This window comes from Schistocerca serialis, chromosome 1 (genome assembly GCF_023864345.2).
Source record: "Schistocerca serialis cubense isolate TAMUIC-IGC-003099 chromosome 1, iqSchSeri2.2, whole genome shotgun sequence".
NCBI lineage: Eukaryota > Metazoa > Arthropoda > Insecta > Orthoptera > Acrididae > Schistocerca > Schistocerca serialis.
Genome location: NC_064638.1, coordinates 606,853,051 through 606,874,637, shown reverse-complemented (window position 1 = coordinate 606,874,637; position 21,587 = coordinate 606,853,051). Strand labels below are relative to the sequence as shown.

The following is a 21,587-nucleotide window of genomic DNA, read 5'->3' as shown; positions in this document are numbered from 1 at the left end:
ACATAAACAGAGCAGTGTTATAGAGCTATGACATTGACCCATATATGCTAGCTATGGATTAAAGTGTTTGCCAGTGAGACCTATTTCCTGGAGCATGGTATCACCAGCAGTCATTTGTGATTTCTCTAGCTGTAGTAGTGGCTGTGCTGTCATCACTGGCTTTATTGAGCCAATCTTGGCATGTTGCAGCAGGCAGTCTATGGACCATTCTACATGGGATATGAGAAGAGCAGTATTACAGATGGTTAGTGTATCATAAAAGTAGAATGTTAAATGATGCTGTACACAACAAAACATCTTGAAGTAAACTTTGTTACGGATTATTCCCAGTCCCAGCAAACATAACAAATTGTAAAATTTGCACCTTATCAAACACTGGCCTCAGATGATAAATCTAAAATTATCTGCTTAATTATTAATAGATTTATTCATTATTAGAGTTAGTACCATGAGGAATGCCTGTGAAATATCAGGTAATATGTTTGGGTTGCAAAGAAGTGACAGATAACAGATTAATTGAAGTGAAAGTAGTACTTCATTTTTGTTACAAGCTTGAAAAATAATTTCAAAACCTGCCAGTAAGTGCATTATTATGAATCTCGAAAACAATTTTTACACTTCTGTGAGTTATGCAATACAATAACTTGTTTATTATGAACTTCAAAGTCAGAAATTAACTATTTGAGTAATGTTTATGGTCACAGTACTTATTTTGCCTTGAACAACAGGACTTGCTAGCTCTTCAGACATATTCAACACCGACCAAAGCAGGCTGCTCAAGTAGCTTTGCAGCAGGTAGAAGCCCAAATTCAAGTCATTCAGAGCATGTGAGCAGATTAGACCATAGTTGCTTAGCACTTCATACAGTATGCAATAAGTTTGTCTGCAGCAATTAAAGGATTAAGTGTATTTCCTTTCCTGACATAGGTGCTTCACCAACAATTCTAAAGCCTGTCTGCTTTTGACATATTTGACCCTGCATTAACATCTAGTTGCATAAATTGCGATTTCAATTCATTATACAATTTTACTGGGTCAGTTTCTAGTTCTCACAAATCCATTTTTGTTTAATTTTTGCTATATGCTGTGATGACTACTTGTTGATTGTTCTGCCTCATCTTAGCAGTTTCCTTCGATATTGTTTCTTGTAATACCTTTGTGGGCTCTTTTTTCTCGTTTGATTGCAAATAGCAACATGGTTAAGTTAAAAATGTAATCAAATTAATTGAACGTTTAACGTATCTTGATCGTAAGAGCTATCAGTTAATTGCTTTAGTGGCCACACTTTCGGCAAGCTGCAGTGCCACTACAACTTATTTGGCTGGGACAGTAGCTGTGCAGGTGTATGTGTGTTCTGTACTATTTATCACTGAATAAGGACATCATTTGAAAACTTAGCTATGTTTTTAGTCTTTACGTCGCTATCAAACACTTACTTCAACTGTATAGCTCATTGTTACCTTTACTTCTTCCATTGTAGAATTATTGGTGGGTTGGTTTGTGGGATTGAAGGGACCATAGAATTATTGTTCATTAACATATGAAATAACTCAGTATCCATGAAATGTATTTAGGCAACGATCAGTGGTATAATTGAATGATGACAATGAAAATTTGAGCTGGATGGGACTCAAACCAGGATTTTCCACTTATTGCAATTAGTCGCCTTACCATTACGCTATCATTGCACGCTTCATCACCAGACCTAAACTTCCATATGTCATCAACTGTGTGTCTGTATCCTGTACCTGTACATCTATTACGTATATTCATGTACAGGCAAGACATTTTTATTAAAAGTCACTTGCCTGGTGTTGGCAGATAGATATGATATTGCAGGGCCTGTGTTGTTCAGAAGTATGATGCAATGCTACTTTGGAAATGCATGCACGTCGGAAGGAACAGGCACTGCAGTGACTACAGTTGTTTTGACACACATGAAATGTATTCACTGTTGCGAATATGGACAATAACCAGCTGTGTAACGGAACAATGACAATGGAAAAGTTGCCGCCGACTGGGACTCGAACCTTGATTTCCCACTTATTCTTTCATATTTTGTTAACCATGTGTCTATAACCTGTACTTGTACATCCATTATGTTTATTTCTGTACAGGGGGAACATTTTAATTGAAAGTTGCTGACCTGGTGTTACCAAATAAATACGATATTGCAGTGCCTGTGTTGTTTAGGAGTATGATGCGATGTTCCTTTGGATATGCATGCATAACGAGTATTTATGCGGACTTGGCCCTACATTGTTTTGCCACAGCAGTGGTTTCTGTTGAATAAGTCACAACAAAACCATAGTTTGAATGTGAAGTAAACAGGTCATTGATGCTGCAGTGGCCCCACCTTTCTGCTACGTTTCTGGTATTCCAACTCTGGTTCCTCAGGTGTCCATTAATGTGGTTCTTGCCTGGTGATGTAGCAGCAGTTCTTGTCATATCAGCTGGTATTACCTGATGTAACAATGTCCATCAACTCTGGTCTGACCTCGTCCATGGCTTGTCATGTGAGCCATAGCAGCACTCAGTTGTGCCCAGTACATTGTTTTGCCATGCAACAATATTTTGTTTTTAAAAATTAATATGTTCTCAAATTTATCAACTTTACAGAATCCTGTTGTTGTACTGATGCTGAACTTACCTACTCCACGATGGTCAAGCCCCAGCTTGTTGACACCTAGCATGGTTGATAATTTGTTCCATGAGATGGGACATGCCATGCACTCAATGCTTGCTCGTACAAAGTATCAGCATGTTACTGGAACTCGCTGCAGTACTGACTTTGCTGAAGTTCCTTCTGTATTGATGGAATATTTTGCTGCAGATCCTAGGGTTTGTACATTTTCGGTTTATTATGATTTCCACTCTGTGAGTACTATAATTTTTCTCAATGTACTGTTGGTATGTGTGATGTATTCTGCTGCTGAAAACTTGTAATTTTACTTTGTTATGAGCTTATGTATTAGAGTAAACTATGTTTGGGTAGTGGCTGCAACTAACAATGTGTAAACAGGCAGATACTGCAGGGATGATATGTGCTGTTTGCTCATTGTTTGAATTGTAATGAATAAGATCAAACATTAGACAGACATCTACATATAACATCTTTCTGATAATTTCTGAGAATTGTCTCATTGGACAAAATGCACATTGGACATAGAGCAAAAAAAAAACATTGTTCTACAAGTACAGGATGGTGTGCACTGAGTTTGGCAGCCTAAGATTTTTTCATACTACTAATATTGTTTTCAGGCATATGCTGTGATGTGTTTTTATTGAGTATCCATTTAAACACTTTTACACTGGAATATATTTACACATTCTCATAATACAAGTCGTAGTCAAATTATTTACTGCTGATTTGTTATTTTAGATAGCATCGAAGTACAGAAAACCTTTTATTCTTTAGCATTGGTTTACAGTACAGTTCATAAGTGTTCTGTCACAGAAATGTTATTTCATTGTTTAGAACAGAGCTTTGTTTTAAACGCCATATATTGGGTTTATAGGAAATTAAACTATTACCTGAAGTAGTGACTTATGCTTAATGACAAAGTCCTGTTATGTAAGGAGCCTATATGCAGAGAGAGAGAGGGAGAGGGGGGGGGGGGGGCAATGATCCATGGACACAGATAATGTTGTCAAGTGGCCACCATGTTTTTTCCAGAATTCATGTGGAATTACTGTACCTGTTGACTATCACAAGACATGTATCTGACATGTGGTAGGTCAGTGGAACTTGTAGCTTTGTGTTTAGTGTATGGCTACTAAATGTTCAATGTTGGGTAAATTAAAGTGTGGTGCGATGCAGTGTACAAGCCATTTCTTACAAGGTTCTGAAAAAATAGGAATCAACCAACAAAAAATGAGTTTCATTTGTATTATTTCAGAAACTCTGAAGTGATGTCATATTTTCTTGCTTGGATATTCATTTTTGACATTAGTAGCCTTTAAGCTTTATGTATATTTTTCCCCTCTCAGCATATTTGCAGTTTCGATGAGATCATCGTAGATGTTCTATGAGATCATTGTCGATAAAAATTATGATTCAGTATTTGTTAATTGACATTTCCCACTGCTAAAATAACTGTATAAAGGCTATTTGGTAGTAAAAATGTCACTTTTCTTTTTGTTTCTCTGCTAGCAGCATACAAATTTTACGTCCCAAACATCGACAGTGCTTTGAAGAACAATTGATACTACAAAATATTGACATCAGAGCACCAAGTACATACTTCACACAGAAAAGAATAAATCGTCGTTTTCCACAACTTGCCTTTAGGATTCACCTCTTCCTGCTTAACATTCAGTGACCACTGTTTCTGTCTTGTAAATACCAGCGTCATGAAGCCAAGTTCACTTCGGATTTTGCAATCATAGTGGCATGACATGGCATTGCTCTTGATTGTCCGTCATAAAGAGGTAAATAAGTTTAGTTATATTTAGTAAATTCCCCTCAATCAACATTTTATCTACAAAAACTGGCGTGTAAAGCCAACTTGATACTTATTGCTGCAGATATGTCTTACAGTTTGCCTTTTTTTTAAATCAATATTAAATTACATTAACTGAACTGACAAAGCACATGCAGAAGTGTACCAATACTTACCGTATTTCTGTCTGCAAATCTTGGGAACATTATAATTTAGTTCAGAATAGCACCGCACACACTAAGACAACAAAAGTAATCACAAGACAGCAAAAAACCATGATGTTGTGAGCTCTCAGCCAATCTGTGTTGCATTGACCTCTCTCCCTCTTTCTCCACCCTCCCTCTCGTCCCTCCCCTCCCCTCCCTCTTGCCCCTCCCTTCCCTTCTCCCTCTCCCCCCTCCCTCCCCCTCTGTCCTCCCTCCCCCTCTGTCCTCCCTCCCCCTCTGTCCTCCCTCCCCCTCTGTCCTCCCTCCCCCTCTGTCCTCCCTCCCCCTCTGTCCTCCCTCCCCCTCTGTCCTCCCTCCCCCTCTGTCCTCCCTCCCCCTCTGTCCTCCCTCCCCCTCTGTCCTCCCTCCCCCTCTGTCCTCCCTCCCCCTCTGTCCTCCCTCCCCCTCTGTCCTCACCCTCTGTCCTCTCCCTCTGTCCTCTCTCTCTACCCTCTCTCTCCCTTTCCCCCTCTCCCCCTCCCTCTCCCCCTCACCCCCTCCCTCTCCTACTCACCCCCTCCCTCTCCCCCTCCCCCTCTCCCTCCCTCTCCCCCTCTCCCACTCTCCCTCCCTCTCCCTCCCTCTCCCTCTACCCCCTCCCTCTCTCTGTGCAGGTCCGGGGGTTAGAATAGGCCCGAGGTATTCCTGCCTCCTCTGTAGTGTTTGATGGCCATTTCTCAAAATTTTACCAAAGAGCAAGCCAGTTGGGGAAAGGTGCCTTCCATGGCGCATAGTGTCCACCATGTGCTGAGACCTCTTGCCTCCTTTGTTGACATGGATCTGCACTTCCGCTCATTCTCCAGCTGCTGGGTGGGGCCACCCTCCTGCGATGTAAAGCCATAGATCCCTCCCCTGATGCGGTGATTTAAGTGCTGGAAGTTCTGCCATATGTCTTCATGCTGTACTTCCAGCATCACCTGTCGGGATTGGGGACGTCCTTCACATCCCAATACTCCCTGCGTCTCACCTCTCACATCTGTCAAGTTCAGAGAGCACCATTTGTCTTGCCGGACTGCAGGATTCTCCAGAAAGAAAGAAAAATAATGGAATACAAGACCCTGGACCGACTGGCCTACACTGAGGCTAAGAGAAAGTATGAGAGGTTACATCCTGTGCATATGATGTCAACCTACACTGCTGCTACGGCAACAGTTCTGCCATCTTCCATTCCACCACGTACAGTTGTCTCTCAGAGCCACAGACTCCACCTACTTCCGTAGCAACCCCTATCGTCCCCACTTCTCAGCTGGAGAAGCGTAAGTCTTCTTTGGCTTCTCTCGCCAGGAAGGGATCCCTTGGGTCACTCCCTTCCCAGGTTCCTACCAGTGGCAAAGCTGACACTTGCCAGTGTCTAAAGCAATGACAGGTAGCTTGTTGTCAGGCTTCACGGTCATCCTCAGTCCCTGAGACTGAATCAGTGAAGCCCTCCCAGCCAGACAAACCTAAGGAGCAGAGAGAGAAACCTAAAAAGAAAAAGACCCCCGAGAACCAAGGCACTGTGGTGGCACACACCCCACCACTACCTACATGCTCTGTGTCTGAGGATGAGGTGGAGATTCTGGCATCCGCTGAGGACCTAGATCTCACTGGGCCCTGAGGCACAATGGATGTCGATTGCACAGGTACTCATCTGGTGGCAGCAGGTGACCCTGAGGCGCAGACTGCCTCATTGAGTGTTTCATGCCTTCCCAGTCTCATGATCACGTAATCCTCCAGTGGAATTGCGGCAGTTTTTTCCATAACCTGGCTGAGCTACGGCAGCTGTGAAGCTTTACACCTGCTTTTTGCATTGCCCTCCAGGAAACATGGTTCCCGCGGCTATAAGGGATATTACAGGAGCCATAGCGACTATAATAGTGTCAGGTGGAGTTTGCGTCGAAGTCCTGAACTCAGTATGTAGTGAACCTGTGCCCCTTCAAATCCCTCTTGAAGCTGTGGCTGTCAGGATGAGGATGACGCAGGAAATAACTGTCTTCCTCCAGATGGTTTGGTGCAATACCCCTGAATGTATGGGCTGCACTGATTGATCAACTCCCTAAACCGTTCCTACTTTTTGGAGATTTTAACGCTCGTAACCCCTTGTTGGGTGGCACCATGCTTAGTGGCTGAGGTAGGGAGGTTGAAAATTTACTGTCACAATTTGACCTCTACCTCTTAAATACAGGTGCCCCCAAATATTTCAGTGTGACCAATGGCACACATTCGGCCATTGATCTCTCTGTTTGCAGTCGTGGTCTTCTCCCATCTATCCACTGGAGAGCACATGATGACGTGTGGTAGTGACCACTTGCTCATCTTCCTGTCACTCCCCCGGCGTCATGCCCTCTGATGCCTGCCCAGATGGGTTTTAAACAAGGCAGACTGGGAAGCCTTCACCTCTGCCTTCACTGCTGAATCTCCCCAACATGATGCCATCGATATTGTCATTGAGCAGGTCAGTACAACGATCGTTTCTATGGCGGAAAACACAATCCCTTGTTCTTTAGGGTGCCCCTGGCAAAAGACAGTCCCTTGGTGGTCACCGGAAGTCACTGAGGTAATTAAAGAGCGTCAGTGAGCTCTACAGCGACGTAAGTGGCACCCTTCCCTATAGCACCTCGGCTCCACACCCACATTCGCCAGCTTATAAAACGACACAAACAGGAGTGTTGAGAGAGGTACGTGTCGACCATTGGGTGCCATACATCACCTTCCCAAGCCTGGACGAAGATCAGAGATCTTTTTGGGTACCAGACCCCAATAGGTGTCCGTGGCGTTAACATCAATGAAGTGTTATCTACCGGCACAAACGCGATTGCCGAGCACTTTGCTGAGCATTATGCTCGAGCCTCTGAGTTGGAGAATTACCCCCCAGCCTTTCGCACCCTCAAACGGCGGATGGAAAGGAAAGTCCTCTCATTCATTACATGCCACAGCGAACCCTATAACGGCCCATTTACAGGGTGGGAGCTCCTCAGCACCTTTGCAGGTTGCCCTGACATTGCTATTGGGCCGGATCGGATCCACAGTCAGATGATTAAACATCTCTCATCTGACTACAAGTGACATCTCCTTGTCATCTTCTACCAGATCTGGTGCGATGGCATCTTTTCATCGCAGTGGCGGGAGAGCACCATCATTCTGGTGCTCAAACCCGGTCAAAACCCACTTGGTATGGATAGCTACCAGCTCATCAGCCTCACCAACTTCCTTTATAAGCTGCTGGAACGTATCGTGTGTCATTGGTTGGGTTGGGTCCTGGAGTCACGTGGCCTACTGGCTCCATGTCAGGGCGGCTACCACCAGGGTTGCTCTACCACTGATAATCTTGTGTCCCTTGTGTCTGCCATCCAAACAGCCTTTTACAGACGCCAACATCTGGTTGCCATCTTTTTTTCACTAGCATAAAGCATACGACACAACCTGGCGACATCATATCCTTGCCACATTGTATGAGTGGGGTCTCCAGGGCCTGCTCCCAATTTTTAGCCAAAACTTCCTGTCGCCCCGTACTTTCCATGTCCAAGTCGGTGCCTCCCATTGTTGCCCCTGTATTCAGGAGAATGGCGTTCAGCAGGGCTACGTATTGAGTTTCTCTCTATTTTTAGTGGTTATTAACGGTCTAGATGCAGTTGTAGGATCGAGGGTATCACCTTCTCTGTATTTGGATGACATCTGAATTTCGTACTGCTCCTCCAGCACTGGTGTTACTGAGTGGTACCCAGGTGCACAAGGTGCAGTCATGGGCTCTAGTCCACGGCTTCCAGTTTTCAGCCGCAAAGTTGTGTGTCATACATTTCTGTTGGCGTCGCACTGTTCATCCAGAACCAGAACTTAACCGTAATGACGATCCACTCACTGTAGTGGAGACATATCGATCCTTAGGACTGGTTTTTGATGCCCAATTGACTTCGCTACCTCACCTTCATCAGCTTAAGCGGAAGTGCTGGCAGCACCTCGATGCCCTTTGCTGCCTAAGGAACCCCAACTGGGTTGCAGATCTCTCTATGGTGCTGCAGCTCTACAGAGCCCTTGTTCAATCCTGCATTGACTACGGGAGTCTCGTTTATGGTTCGGTGGCACCCTCAGCATTGAATTTACTTGACCCAGTGTACCACTTTGGTGTTCGCCTAGTGACGGGAGCATTTAGAATGAGTCCGGTGTGTCCATTCAGGAGTCCATCTATGCCCTGGAACGGTCCCATATTTCAGTGGTGTTTGTGTGGACCCCAGGACATGTCGGAATCCCAGGCAACAAACTTGCCGACAAGCTGGCCAAACAGGCTACGTGGAAACTGCTTCTGGAGATGGGCATCTCTGAAACTGACCTGCGTTCTGTCTTACACTTAAGGGTTTTTCGGCTTTGGGAGACGGAATGGCATAACAGTATGCACAACAAACTGCATGTCATTAAGGAGACTACGAATGTGTGGAAGTCTTCCATGCAGTACTCTTGCAGGGAATCAGTTGTCCTCAGCCGGCTCTGCATTGGCCTTATGTGGCTAACACATGGTTACCTCCTCTGTCGCGAGGACCCACCTTAGTGGTGCTGTGGCTCACAAATGACAGTCGTCCACCTCTTGCTGGACTGCCCACTTTTAGCTGCTCTGCAGCAGACTTTTAACTTTCTCAGCACCCTACCTTTGGGCAACAAGGCCTCAGCAGCAGCTTTATTTTTATGTTTTATTTGTGAGGGTGTGTTTTATCATTTGATCTAAGTTTTAGCCCATGTCCTTTTTCTGTCTGTGTCCTCCACACTAGTGCTTTTAGGGTGGAGGTTTTAATGTGTTGCAGAATGGTTGTCTTCTCCCTTTTATTCCCATGGTGAGCCAGCCACGGTAATCTGCTCTCTTGTTTTGATCTCTTGTACATGTTTCTTGGGTCTCTCTGTGGTTTTCTTGTCTGATTTGTCCATTTTATTGTTTGTTTGCTCTTCTGTCATTCTTGTGGTTTGCTCCTATCTTCCAGCTGTGTTTTGTATGTCTCAGTTATTTTACACCTACCGTTATGGAATTATTTTAATCAGAACAAGGGACCGATGATCTAGCAGTTTGGTCCCTCCACCCTCTTTTAACCCAACCAACCAATCCTCCCTCTCTCCCCCCTTCCGTCTCTCCCCTCTTCCCTCTCCCTTGCCTTCCCTGTCCCTCCCCTTCCCTATCCCTCCCATCCCCTTCCCCTCCTCTCCCCTCCCTCCCTCTCTCCTCCTCCCTCCATCTCTCCCCCTCTCTCCCGCCCTCCCTCTCTCCTCCTCCCTCCATCTCTCCCCCTCTCTCCCGCCCTCCCTCCCTCCTCCTTCACACTCTCCCCCCTCTTTCACACTCTCCCCCCTCCCTCACTCTCTCCCCCTCCCTCCCTCTCCCCCCTCTCTCTCTTTGTCTGTAATTGGTTCTCTAATGTGCTGTACATGGAAATATTGCATATTGGGTTTAAAGCAAATGACTGCAAGAAGTGCTGCTATTGAATTGATACCAAAATTGACTGCATATAAGTGATAAACAAGCATGAATCTTTGAACTTCTGCAACTGTTGAAAGCTCCATAGGCAGTGTGGACATGAACTACTGTAATAGTCCATCATGTATGGAGCATAGAGATCTTCAAATTCTCTGAAAGAGCTCTGCAATCAAAGTGTTAATTATTACAGTTCAGTTAAGTGGATTACTTCCAGGTAGGAGATTTATTCAGGAATTATCAGTATCTTTTCTTTCACAGTCTCTTTGGCTTGGATGCATATTTGTTTACATAATTTCACATCCTTTTAATATGGATAATTGTTCACAGTAACATTTGCCTTGGGCACGAACTTCTGTAAGAAACTGCAGTGAGGTGTTGAAGTTTCAGTAGTTATCTGGGTACATTGTTAATCAGAGAATACTTTTTAAATAACTTGTCAGTTTGAATGGGAGTTTGATTTTGGTGGAAATTGAAAGTATTTGAATTTAATTGTTATATATTCTCCACTTCAATAGTTCCAGTGCATGCATAAGTTACCAGTAGAAAAACTAAGTAAATAAAAGACGAGGAGGATCATTCACAGGATAACCCTGTCTCTGATGATCTAATAGGAGAGAAGTATATTGCTGATTGTGGTGTAATTTAATTGGATAAATAAAAAATCTACTCACCAAGCAGCTGCAGAACACCCACATAAAAGAAGGTTGTAATTAGGCAAGCTTTCATAGCCAGTGGCTCTGTCTGCAGGCAGTAGGGTTGAAGGGCAAGGAAGAGTGGCGAAGAAAAAGCAGTTGAGAGGTCTAAGAAAAGGGGTAGATTTTGGGAAAGTCACCCAGAACTGTGGGTCAGGGGAGACAGGCTGCACGGGGTGAGAAGGAAAAACTGGTTATTGGAGATTGCATTGGACAAGATTTGAAAACCTGAGAGCTTAGAGGTGGGAGACAGGACAGAGATTACTGTTTAAATGGCATGCATGAGCTAATAAGAGTGAAAAGCTAAGTGCATCGTACATAACAGGGGGGGGGGGGGGGGGCAGTGAAATATAGACAGGTAAGACAATCAAAGCTGTAGAAAACTAAAATAGAGTGAAGAAAAGAGTAGTTACTGTGAAGAAATGCCGAGACGGAAGAAATTAATGTAAATTAAGGCCAGGTGGGTGGCAAGAATCAAGGTGATGGTGTAGCACTGGTATATGACATATGACGTGTCGTTTCACAGGAGGCTCCCCCTCCTCCGTGAAATGACACATGTTATGTAAACACTGTTCGGCCTTTTACATTGGCATGACTACCACCAAATTATCAATTAGGATGAATGGGCAAATGCAGAGGGTGTACAGTGGCAACACGCAATATCCTGTTGCGGAGCACGTTCTACAACATGTCAATCACGGCCTCGGTGCCTGTTTCACCACATGCACCATCTAGATTTTTCCCACAGACACCAGTTTCTCAGAACTCTGAAGTTGGGAACTAGCGCTACAACATTACCTTCCACCCATCTGGCCTTCATTTACATTAATTTCTTCAGTTTCATCATTTCTTCACAGTAACTATTCTTTTCTTCACTCCATTTTAGTTTTCTACAGCTTTCATTGTCTTATCCATCTATTTTTCACTGCCCCCTCCCACCTCTGTTACATACAATGCCCTTGGCTTTTCACTCTTATTAACTCATGCATGTTGTTTAGGCAGTAATCTCTGTCCTGCATATTACCCAGTCTTCCACCTTTAAGCTCTAAGGTTTTCAAATCTCATCTGATGCAGCCTCCAACAATCAGTCTTTCCTTCTCATCCCGTGCGGTAAGTCTCCTCTGACACACGGTTCTTGGTGACTTTCCTGAAATCTAACGTTTTTCCTAAACCTCTCCAGTCCTTTTCCTTCACCCCTCTTCCTTCCCCTTCTACCTTTCTGCCTGAAGAAGGAGCCACTTGCTTCAAGAGCTTGCCTAATTACAACCTTCTTTTATGTGTGTGTTCTGCTGCTGATTAGTGAGTAGATTTTTTATCCATGCAGTTAAATAATTCTGTCAAAAATTGATTGTTTTCATTGTTTAGACACTCATGTGTAAGAAACACATGAGTGTCTAAAATACAGAAGGGTCTTTGTAAGTGGAGAATGTGAAAAAAGTAGTGAACCTTTAATATCTAGATCGAGAGACAGTCCATTTGCAATTTTCACTTTTTCTGAGGATCTTAGGCGGGTCATGCAGGTACATGCAACATTAGTTGAATGTGGGCATGGGAACTGGGTTAGGACCATGAATTAGAGAAAAATAGAGTGCTTTTAATTTTCTGCAATATAATTGTGCAGCAGTCCAGACACAAGCACAGAATGTGAGTAGTCCATTTCAGACTTTCTACAGTGCTGTATGATATTTATGAGTTACTAGATGCAGTTTTCTACCACATTCTCATGATATTAATGACCTGTGCATTGAAAATTCAAATTTTGTGCCAATATTCTTCATCAATTTATCTTTATTATGCTTTATTTCTGATCACAGGTTGTACAGACATTTGCCAGACATTTTCAGACTCAAGAGAAAATGCCAGAAGACATGCTCATTCGTTTATGTGCATCAAAGCATTTGTTTGCTGCATCAGAAATGCAATTACAAGTGTTTTATTCAGCACTTGACCAATGCTATCACAGTCACCACCCATTACAGGGCTCAACAACAGATGTTCTAGCACAGCTTCAAAATAAATACTATGGAATACCATGTGTTGCCAATACAGTAAGTAATTCCTTTGTTCTAAGTACATTTGCTCTTACAACTGTAGTGTGGAATCAAAGGTTGTAATTAATATTGATTAATAAAAAAGAAACAGTAATTGGATATAAATTTTGATACTGTAATTGTGTGGTAATGGGGAAAACCAACATTTTATATAAGTGTAAATGGTGGTAATTAAAAATTGGAAGTAAAATTTTATGTCTAATACAACTATATTTCTGGAAGAGAACCATTCTTTCATGAATACAATTTGAAATGCAATGAGAACTTCTGTACTATGGTAGAGATTGATGGTGGCATGAGTTAGAGCTATGAACAAGCTTAAAAAATTCTAGCAGTTTATGAATAGGTGTTATCTTGTTGGAATGTAGTAGTAGCACTTAACTGAAATAAAGCCATGTTTTTCTGTATAAAACTCTTCTGAGATGACTGCAGGCTCGCAGCAGCAGCGACAGCAACACTACTTCTTAACAGTGGAACCCAGGCTTACGCATTTCGTATTTTGTGACACTTCAGAATATATGCTAGAACATATTATCTTCATCGAGACACAGTTAGTAAGTGAGTGGGTAGAGGACTATGTAGAATAGAAGCAAGTTGTGACGTCAGATGCAGCCCACTGTAACTTGGGTTAATACAGTGGTCGTCTTGCTGGTGACAGACGTGTCTGACGAGATGAGCTGCCAGCTTATGCCATTGTCAGCCTTAGCTGGTATCAGTTACTGGTACTCTCAACAGTACCCCAACCACAAGCAAACTGTGGGTGGTGAATTCATATGCGCACTCAAAAAGAAACAAAATAGAGAACCCTGTATCATATCTACTTTCTGTAGTCTCATTCTGGAAAATCTAAGAATGTTTTACTAAAACCTTAAACATGTGTTGCCGAGAATCTTGAGGAATCATTCACAATATCTTGACACACACACTGTTTCTTCCTTTTGCCTCCTGAGTTGTAAGGTTATGTCCATGGTTGAGCATATGTAATAGTTGTCACTTGGTGTGATCCATCATTCTTTATCAGAGGACTGCTAACCTGCCTCTACAGCCGGATCACCAGTCTTCACCAATACCCTGCACTACGTTCCAAACACTTCTGCAGTGCGTAGTGAAGTGAGGGGATGTGTCAGTATTGTTGCTGATATGTCCGTCTGAAGGGGACGTTAAGTATGTGAGCAGCCCCCTCCTCTCTCTAGCCCCCCCACACACAAATTCCAGGCATTTACACATATGCACGCAGGCAAGTCTCTTACTTTGCAAAGGAAAGATGCCTGCAGGCACAAAGGACAGTGAAAACCTTTCCAGTTAGGTGGCTAAACCTTCCTTTCAGGATCTCCCAGCCATTCATGCCATACACTTGAGTACTTGACCATTGTGTCCTGTAAAAGTAACACTTGTCCGTTGCTAGACTCATCAATCATTTTGAGTCCATAAAACGATGAGTAGAAGATTAAATATCAGTGCCTGAAGGCATTAAAAGAAAACAGATTTTGTTCTGGCATTTGCCAGTAATAGACTGAAACTTTAATTTATTTACCTGTATCACCATTTTTGGTATAAAGATTTTGCCTTTGCTAACTGAAGGGTGATCTGTGCATCAAAGCTGAAATTAAATTGATGAGTATTTGATTTACAATATTTCATTTCCCTTTTCTAGACTTTCAGTACCACAACCATGTTATATATTTTAGTGACTATGGTGTTAATAATGTAAATGTGAAATGTAGGAACGGGAGGAAAAGGAAAGGAATGTGGTGGAAATGTGATGGCTAGTCACACAGGGCATTACAATAAGGCAATAGTGAAAGTTGAAAATTAGTGCTGGATTGGTATTCAAACCTGGATTTACCACTTCTTACGAGTCATGGCCTAACTGCTTTGGCCAGCCGGGCATGGTCCATGACCGACTCAAATTTCCAACTTACTGCACAATGCATTGTAGTGTCTCTCATCCATTAAACTCAGTACTCACAAATCCTGATTCCTGCAGATATTTGGACAATATTTGTGCATTCGCACTGAAACAAATGTCAAGGAGCTGTCCCCTTCTTTTTTCAGAAATGTATGTATCTGAGTGGTACCTGTTCTGTCAGACATGTCCGACAGTACAGACGTCCTTGATGACACAACTGCTACATACATATAAACATGAAATGTAGGACTAGCTGCATCGTCACGAGTGAGGCCTGTTCTGTCGGACACAGATATATACATTTATGTTAAAAATGTTTAAAGTTCAAATCACGAAGCACTAGGCAACTTCTAGATGCATCAATTAAGTGTTGGTCCGACTTCCAATCAGTGCTGATTCCCTATCATTGTAAACCTAACACGCGACTCACAGACCACTGAATCACAGCACTCCCATGTCTCATTTAAAAAATCCATCAACTCACTTTACAAATTATATTTTCCTGGAGACATATTGAGTCTCAACTTTATCTTCAATAATGTGAGAAGCTGAAGTAATAAATTAAAATTTGTGCCAAAGCTGGACTAGGACGCAGGTGACCTGCTTACTAGGCAGATGTGTAATCCACTTCAATCACTCTGGCATTGTGGCTGACACAGCTTCATGGGCTACCCTTGTCCAGTGCCCTCCCTAACACAAACGTCAGTTCACACCTCAGCCCATCTTGATTTTCTCCTTCTTAAACCGTCAGTATTGCCTATGTGAAGTAGTGAAAACACATCTGCCTAGTAAGCAGGGACCCGAGTTCAAATCCAGGTCTTGGCATAAATTTTAATTCCTTACTTCAGCTTCTGTCCTTACTGAAGATAAAGTTGAGACTCAATGTCTGCAGGAAAATTAATTACATCTGATCAGTAGCTCACCTATATCTGAGGTACAGGCAGGGTTTCCCCATTACATACAAAGCTGTGGTGTTATTCCTATATCGGAGGGCCTCGGCAGTACTTACTATTTAAGGAAAATTAAGATAAGCTGAGGTGTGAATTCAAGTTTGTGTTAGCGAGGGCGCTGGACTAGGGTAGTCTGAGCAGTTGTATCAGCTACAATGCCAGGGTGGTGTCATGGATTACACATCTGCTTAGTAAGCAGGAGATCCAGTTCCAAGTCCCAGTCTTGGTTCCAATTTTAATTTGTTACTTCAGATTCTATCCTTATCACTTTAGAAAGTAAGCTGTTGGTCCAATCTTCAGCTTTATAATGAAATTCAAAATGATCCCGAGAGCCTTCAGTTCTTTTTATGTTATGAAGTTGCTTAGCCTTAAACATTGTACCATAATGTTTCCATGTGTAATGATGTAGTTTGAATTAGGAAACTTCTCACCGATTCAGTCTTCTTCACTTAGTCGCCGTGTGAAATGTGATTCTGAACATTAGAGTCAGAATTAAAATGATGAGTATTTGCTTTTCAGTATTTCTCTTCATCTTTCCTAATTTTCAATACCAGCACTCATGTAATATCCATCTGTCTCCCCCTCCCCTCATCCCCAATTGCTACAGCTTCACTTTTCAGCCTTGCCAATATAAAATCCGCCATAATAGTGATTTAGTGTTTCTTTATATTTCTGACTTTTATTGAATAAAATAATTCTGTTTTGGAATGTCGATAAACATTTATTACAGATATGTGGCTACAAACATTTCATGTGAACAGTATCTAGGCTCATACTAACTAATGCCTTTACATAAATTCTTATCTTTTTCTTTACTAGCATTATTGTGTCTTATTTCCATGGAAGTGCATAGGAATACTCTTGAGATCCTCCGTGGCACTCGGTACGGCTTTGGTAACTCCATGCAACATCTGCTGTGATGTAGGAATTCCTGCTGTCTAATTTCACCCACCACTGAAGGAGAACCTCAAAGAAATAATAAAAATACAAAACAAATATCTGAACAGATATAATGGTGTGTTTATAAGGGCAATAAAAATTACATATTGCTGACAATATATCGTAGGGATGTTGACGGACTTCATTGACAACCACTTCAGCTAAATGTTCAGCAACATTACCTACCATTTTTCTCCAACAGTGTTTGCAGCAATACATCTGAGGTTTGAAGAGTTTACACAGGCCACACTATGACTGTGAAATGAATGAAAGCTGGCTAGTAGACGTGGGTGTGGCTTTCCTGCTTATGCATTCCACAAAGAAAAAATCGAACAGTGGAAACTCCAGGTAGAAATCTCAACAATGTAGGAAAAGATAGATTGCTAATTACTGTAAAGAAGACATGTCAATTTGCAGACAGGCATGATTAAAAGACATTCACGTATAACTTTTAGCCATAGATTTTGTCAGTAAAACACACACACACACACACACACACACACACACACACACACACACACAAGCAAGCACACTTCATGCTCACAAGACCGCCAACTCCAGCATCTTGGGCCGGAAATCAACATCATGTGGGAAGCAAGCAGCAAACTGGAGGGGATGGGGAAGGGATAGTAGTGTGCATGTGGGGAGTGAGACGGACACTATCTGGTGGAGTGTGCAGGAATTAGACTGCCAACGGGTGCAGCGTCAGGAAGTTGTGGGCAGAGAGGTGAGGAAGAAAGGAACAAAAAAGGAGAGGAGTGGGAAAGATGGACCGATGCGTTGGCAGAGGGCTACAAATAAACAGGGCAGGAGATGAGAATGGAAAACATGTGATAGGACAGAGGGCGTGAAACTGTTGGGTGAACAGTGTGGGGACAAGATATTACCCTAGGTTGATGCCAGGATGATTATGGGAGTGGAGGACATGTTGTAAGGATAACTCCATCTGTGCAGTTCGTAAAAGTTGGTGATGGAGGAAAAGAGCCAGATGGCTCAGGTAGTGAAGCAGCCATTGAAATTAAGCGTGTTATGTTCAGCTGTGTGTTGTGCCACAGGGTGGCCTACTTTGCTCTTGGCTAGCCGGTCGGAGTGGCCGAGCGGTTCTAGGTGCTACAGTCTGGAACTGTGCGACTGCTACGGTCGCAGGTTGGAATCCTGCCTCGGGCATGGATGTGTGTGATGTCCTTAGGTTGGTTAGGTTTAACTAGTTCTAAGTTCTAGGGGACTGATGACCACAGCAGTTAAGTCCCATAGTGCTCAGAGTCATTTGAGCCATTTTTTTGCTCTTGGCTACAGTTTGATGGTGGCTTTTCATCCTGGTGGACAGCTGGTTGGTAGTCATATCAATATAAAAAGTTGTGGAGCGGTTGCAGCAGAGCTGGTAAATGGCTTTCACAGGTAGCTCAGCCTCTGATGGGGTAGGACAAATCTGTGAAAGGACTGGAATAGGAAATGTTGCTGGGTGGATTGGGCAAGTTTTGCACCTGGGTCTTCCACAGGGATATGATCCTTGTGGCAATGGGTTGGGATTGGGAGTGGCATAGGGATGGACTAAGATCTTGTGGAGGTTGGGTGAGTGACAGAACACCACTTTAGGAGGGGTGGGTAGTGTCTCGGGCAGGATGTCCCTCATTTCAGAGCGCGTTGATAAGTAATCATTACCTGTCATTACGCATCATTGATTACCTATCATCTTGCAGCATTGTGTGAAAAAGTGCAGAAATAAATGTGGGACATACAACAAACGTATCTCTTGGGACAGTGTGGCAAAATTTGGTGTTAATGGGCTGTGGCGGCATATGACTGATGCACGTGCCTTTGCTAACAACATGACATCATGTGCAGTGCTTATCCTGTGCTTGTGACCATATTGGTTGTACCCTAGATGACTGGAAAAATGTGCCTCATCAGACGAGTCCCAATTTCATTTGGTAAGAGCTGATGGTAGAGTTCAACTGTGGCACAGACCCCACACAGGCAGCGGCCTGTGTTTTCAACAAAGCCCAACGTGAATACCATCGAACATTTATGGGACACAATCAAGAGGTCAGTTCGTGCATAGAATTCTTCACCGGCAACACTTTCACAATTTTGGATGGCCATAGAGGCAGCATGGCTCAATATTTTTGCAGAGGACTTCCAGTGATATGATGAGTCCATGCCACATCAAATTGCTGCAGTAGACTGGGCACAAGGAGGTCTGACATATCATTAGGAGTTATCCCATGGCTTGTGTTGCCTCAGTGTAGAATGCTGTACAATAATTGCAGCACAGCACTGCTGTTGTAATAGAAGTATTGTTAGTGTGTTTGATATGAATAGGGAATACTGTCATCTGGATAATCATGACATTTCCACATAATTGTTTGTGGATTTAACCTTTAGCAATGAAATGTCAGAATGTAATTGATCATAAGGAGTAGGGAGTAGGTAGTAGGTCTGGTATCTAGAGGATACTGGACAAATATGATCTGAGCATTGGGGATGTTGATGTACAGCAATGTGGATTCCACAGTGGCAAATAAGGAGTCTGAGGGTAATGGAGAGAACTGTGGATGTGTGGTGGTGGAAGCAGTTAGTGTGTTGGATGTGTGAATGGAAATTCCAGATAGTTGGTTGGAGGTGCTGGTTTATGAAGATAGAGAATCTTTTTATGGGAGCATTTTAACAAGTTACAATGGCACCATTCAGTGCTAACTTTTTTATCTACATCTATACTCTGCAAATCACCGTGAGTGTGTATGGCAGAAGGCATGTCCCATCTTGCTAGATATTAGGGTTTCTTCCTGTTCCATTCACGTATGGAGTGCCGGAAGAATGATTAATCAAATGCCTGTGTGTGTGTGTGTGTGTGTGTGTGTGTGTGTGTGTGTGTGCAGTAATTATCCTAATCTTATCCTCACAGTCTCTATGTGATCAATATGTAGGAGGTTGTAGAATATCCCTAGACTAATCATTTAAAGCCGATTCTCGAAACTTTGTTAGATTTTCTTGGGATAATTTACGTCTGTCTTTAAGAGTCTTCCAGTTCAGTTCCTTCAGTATCTCTACAACACTCTCCCATGTATTAAACAAACCTGTGACCATTTGTGTTGTACTACTCTGTATACGCTCAATATCCCGTATTAGTCCTATCTGGCATGGGTCCCACACACCCTTAGCAATATTTTAGAACCATTTGCATGAGTGATTTTTAAGCAGTCTCGTTTGTAGAAAGATTGCAGTTCTCCAGTATTCCACCAATAAACCGAAGCCTACCACCTGCTGCTTTACCCACACTGAACCTATGTGATCATTCTATTTCATATCCCTGAAAAGTATTACTCCCAGGTATTTGCATGAGTCGGCCAATTCCACCAGTGCCTCATTGACTTTTTTTGTTTTGTGAACATTTAGAGTGAGTTGCCAATCTCTGCACCACATTGAAATCTTAACAAGATCTGATTGAATATTTATGCAGCCTCTCTGAGATAGTACTTCATTAAAGCCTGATTTTACTATTAATATGTCTGCAACGTGAAAAGGAAAGGTCCCAACACACTTCCCTGGGGCACGCCCGAAATTACAAGGGTTGTTGATAAATTAATGTCTACATCGCTTTTTCACATAGTAAACATCATTTTATTGCAAATCCAATTACAGTTATATAGCTATTTTTTATTATAGTCCCTGTCGTGATTGATGTGTTTTTGAAGATGCTCTGGAAACTTTTTCATACCTATCTTGTTCCACTCTCCCGCCGACTTGTGAAGGAAGGAATGGACAGCTGCCTTCAGCTCTTCATCACTTGACAATTTTGTTCCCCCCAAACGTTGTTTCAAGTTGGGGAACAAATAGTAAATAGTAGTCACTGGGCGACAAGTCAGGGCTGTATGGAGGATGGTCAACTGATTTCCCACTCGAACTTGATGATGAGATCCGTCGTGGTTTTGGTGACGTTAGGGCAGTCGTTGTCATGGTGCAAACGAACTCCCTCTGTCAGCCAAACCCTCCTTTTGTTCTGTATAGTCCAGTGTAGCTTTGTCAGTGCCTCACAATACCTTGCCACATTGATTTTTGTGCCTCTTTCCAGGTAGTTGACCAGGAGAACACCGTTCCTATCCCAGAATACCAAAGTCATCACCTTCCCAACTGATGGCATTTGCTTGAACTTCTTGACATTTGAAGAACTGGAATGATGCCATTGTTTTGATTGTTCCGTAGTCTCTGGCATGAAGTAGTGGACCCAGGTCTCGTCCCCAGTTGCAATTGAATCCAGAAATTCCTCATCTTTCTCCCAGTGATGGCACAGAAACATCCAGGCACTTTTGATGCACTTCCTTTTGTGTTCATCAGTGAGCATCCGGTGCACTTAACTGGCATACTTCAAAATGTCCATAAAAATCTTTTCCATGGTAGTCTTAGCGTTCAACAATCTCTCACACGATCACTTGCTGGTCTATAAGCAAAACTTCTTTGACTTTCGTCACTGTCTTGTCCGAAACTGATGGACGCCCACTGCCAGCTTCGTCTTGCTCTTTTGTACGGTCGTCCGCAAACTCCCTACACCAGTTATGCACATTTTTTTACATCCACACACTTTCCTCCGTACACATTGGTGAACTGGTGATGGATTTCAATTGGGTTTGACCCCTTATGTCATTAACAGCTGATACCCTAAGAATGTGCAGAGAGGTGGGGAATGGCAAGAATAGTGGTGCGTGAAGCAAGGAACCCGCGCTGTTGTCTGATTTAGACTACCTCATTCCGTCTTGATGAGAGCTTGTTGGAGACCTTACTTTAAGGACGAACCTCATACTTGTACATCTGATGATTATTCTCCATCCAAGAAAACATGCCATGTCCTCCCTACAAAAAGTTCTCATTCCAGTCACAAATTTCACTTGATAGCCCATATGATCATACTTTTGACAATAAGTGTACTTGCAGTATTGAATCGTATGCATTTTGGAAATCAAGAAACA

The 21,587-nt window shown here is 42.8% G+C and overlaps 1 protein-coding gene across 4 annotated transcripts in view; it reads left to right on the top strand.

The window, feature by feature from the left end:
- LOC126477410 (mitochondrial intermediate peptidase) overlaps nt 1-21,587 on the top strand; it is a 130,835-nt gene that overhangs the window by 107,163 nt on the left and 2,085 nt on the right. For all 4 annotated transcript variants that reach the window (XM_050103613.1, XM_050103614.1, XM_050103615.1 and 1 more), the window contains exons 9-10: nt 2,620-2,841; nt 12,589-12,822. In XM_050103613.1, the coding sequence (XP_049959570.1) occupies nt 2,620-2,841; nt 12,589-12,822 (456 nt within the window). The remainder of the gene's footprint in view (nt 1-2,619; nt 2,842-12,588; nt 12,823-21,587) is intronic.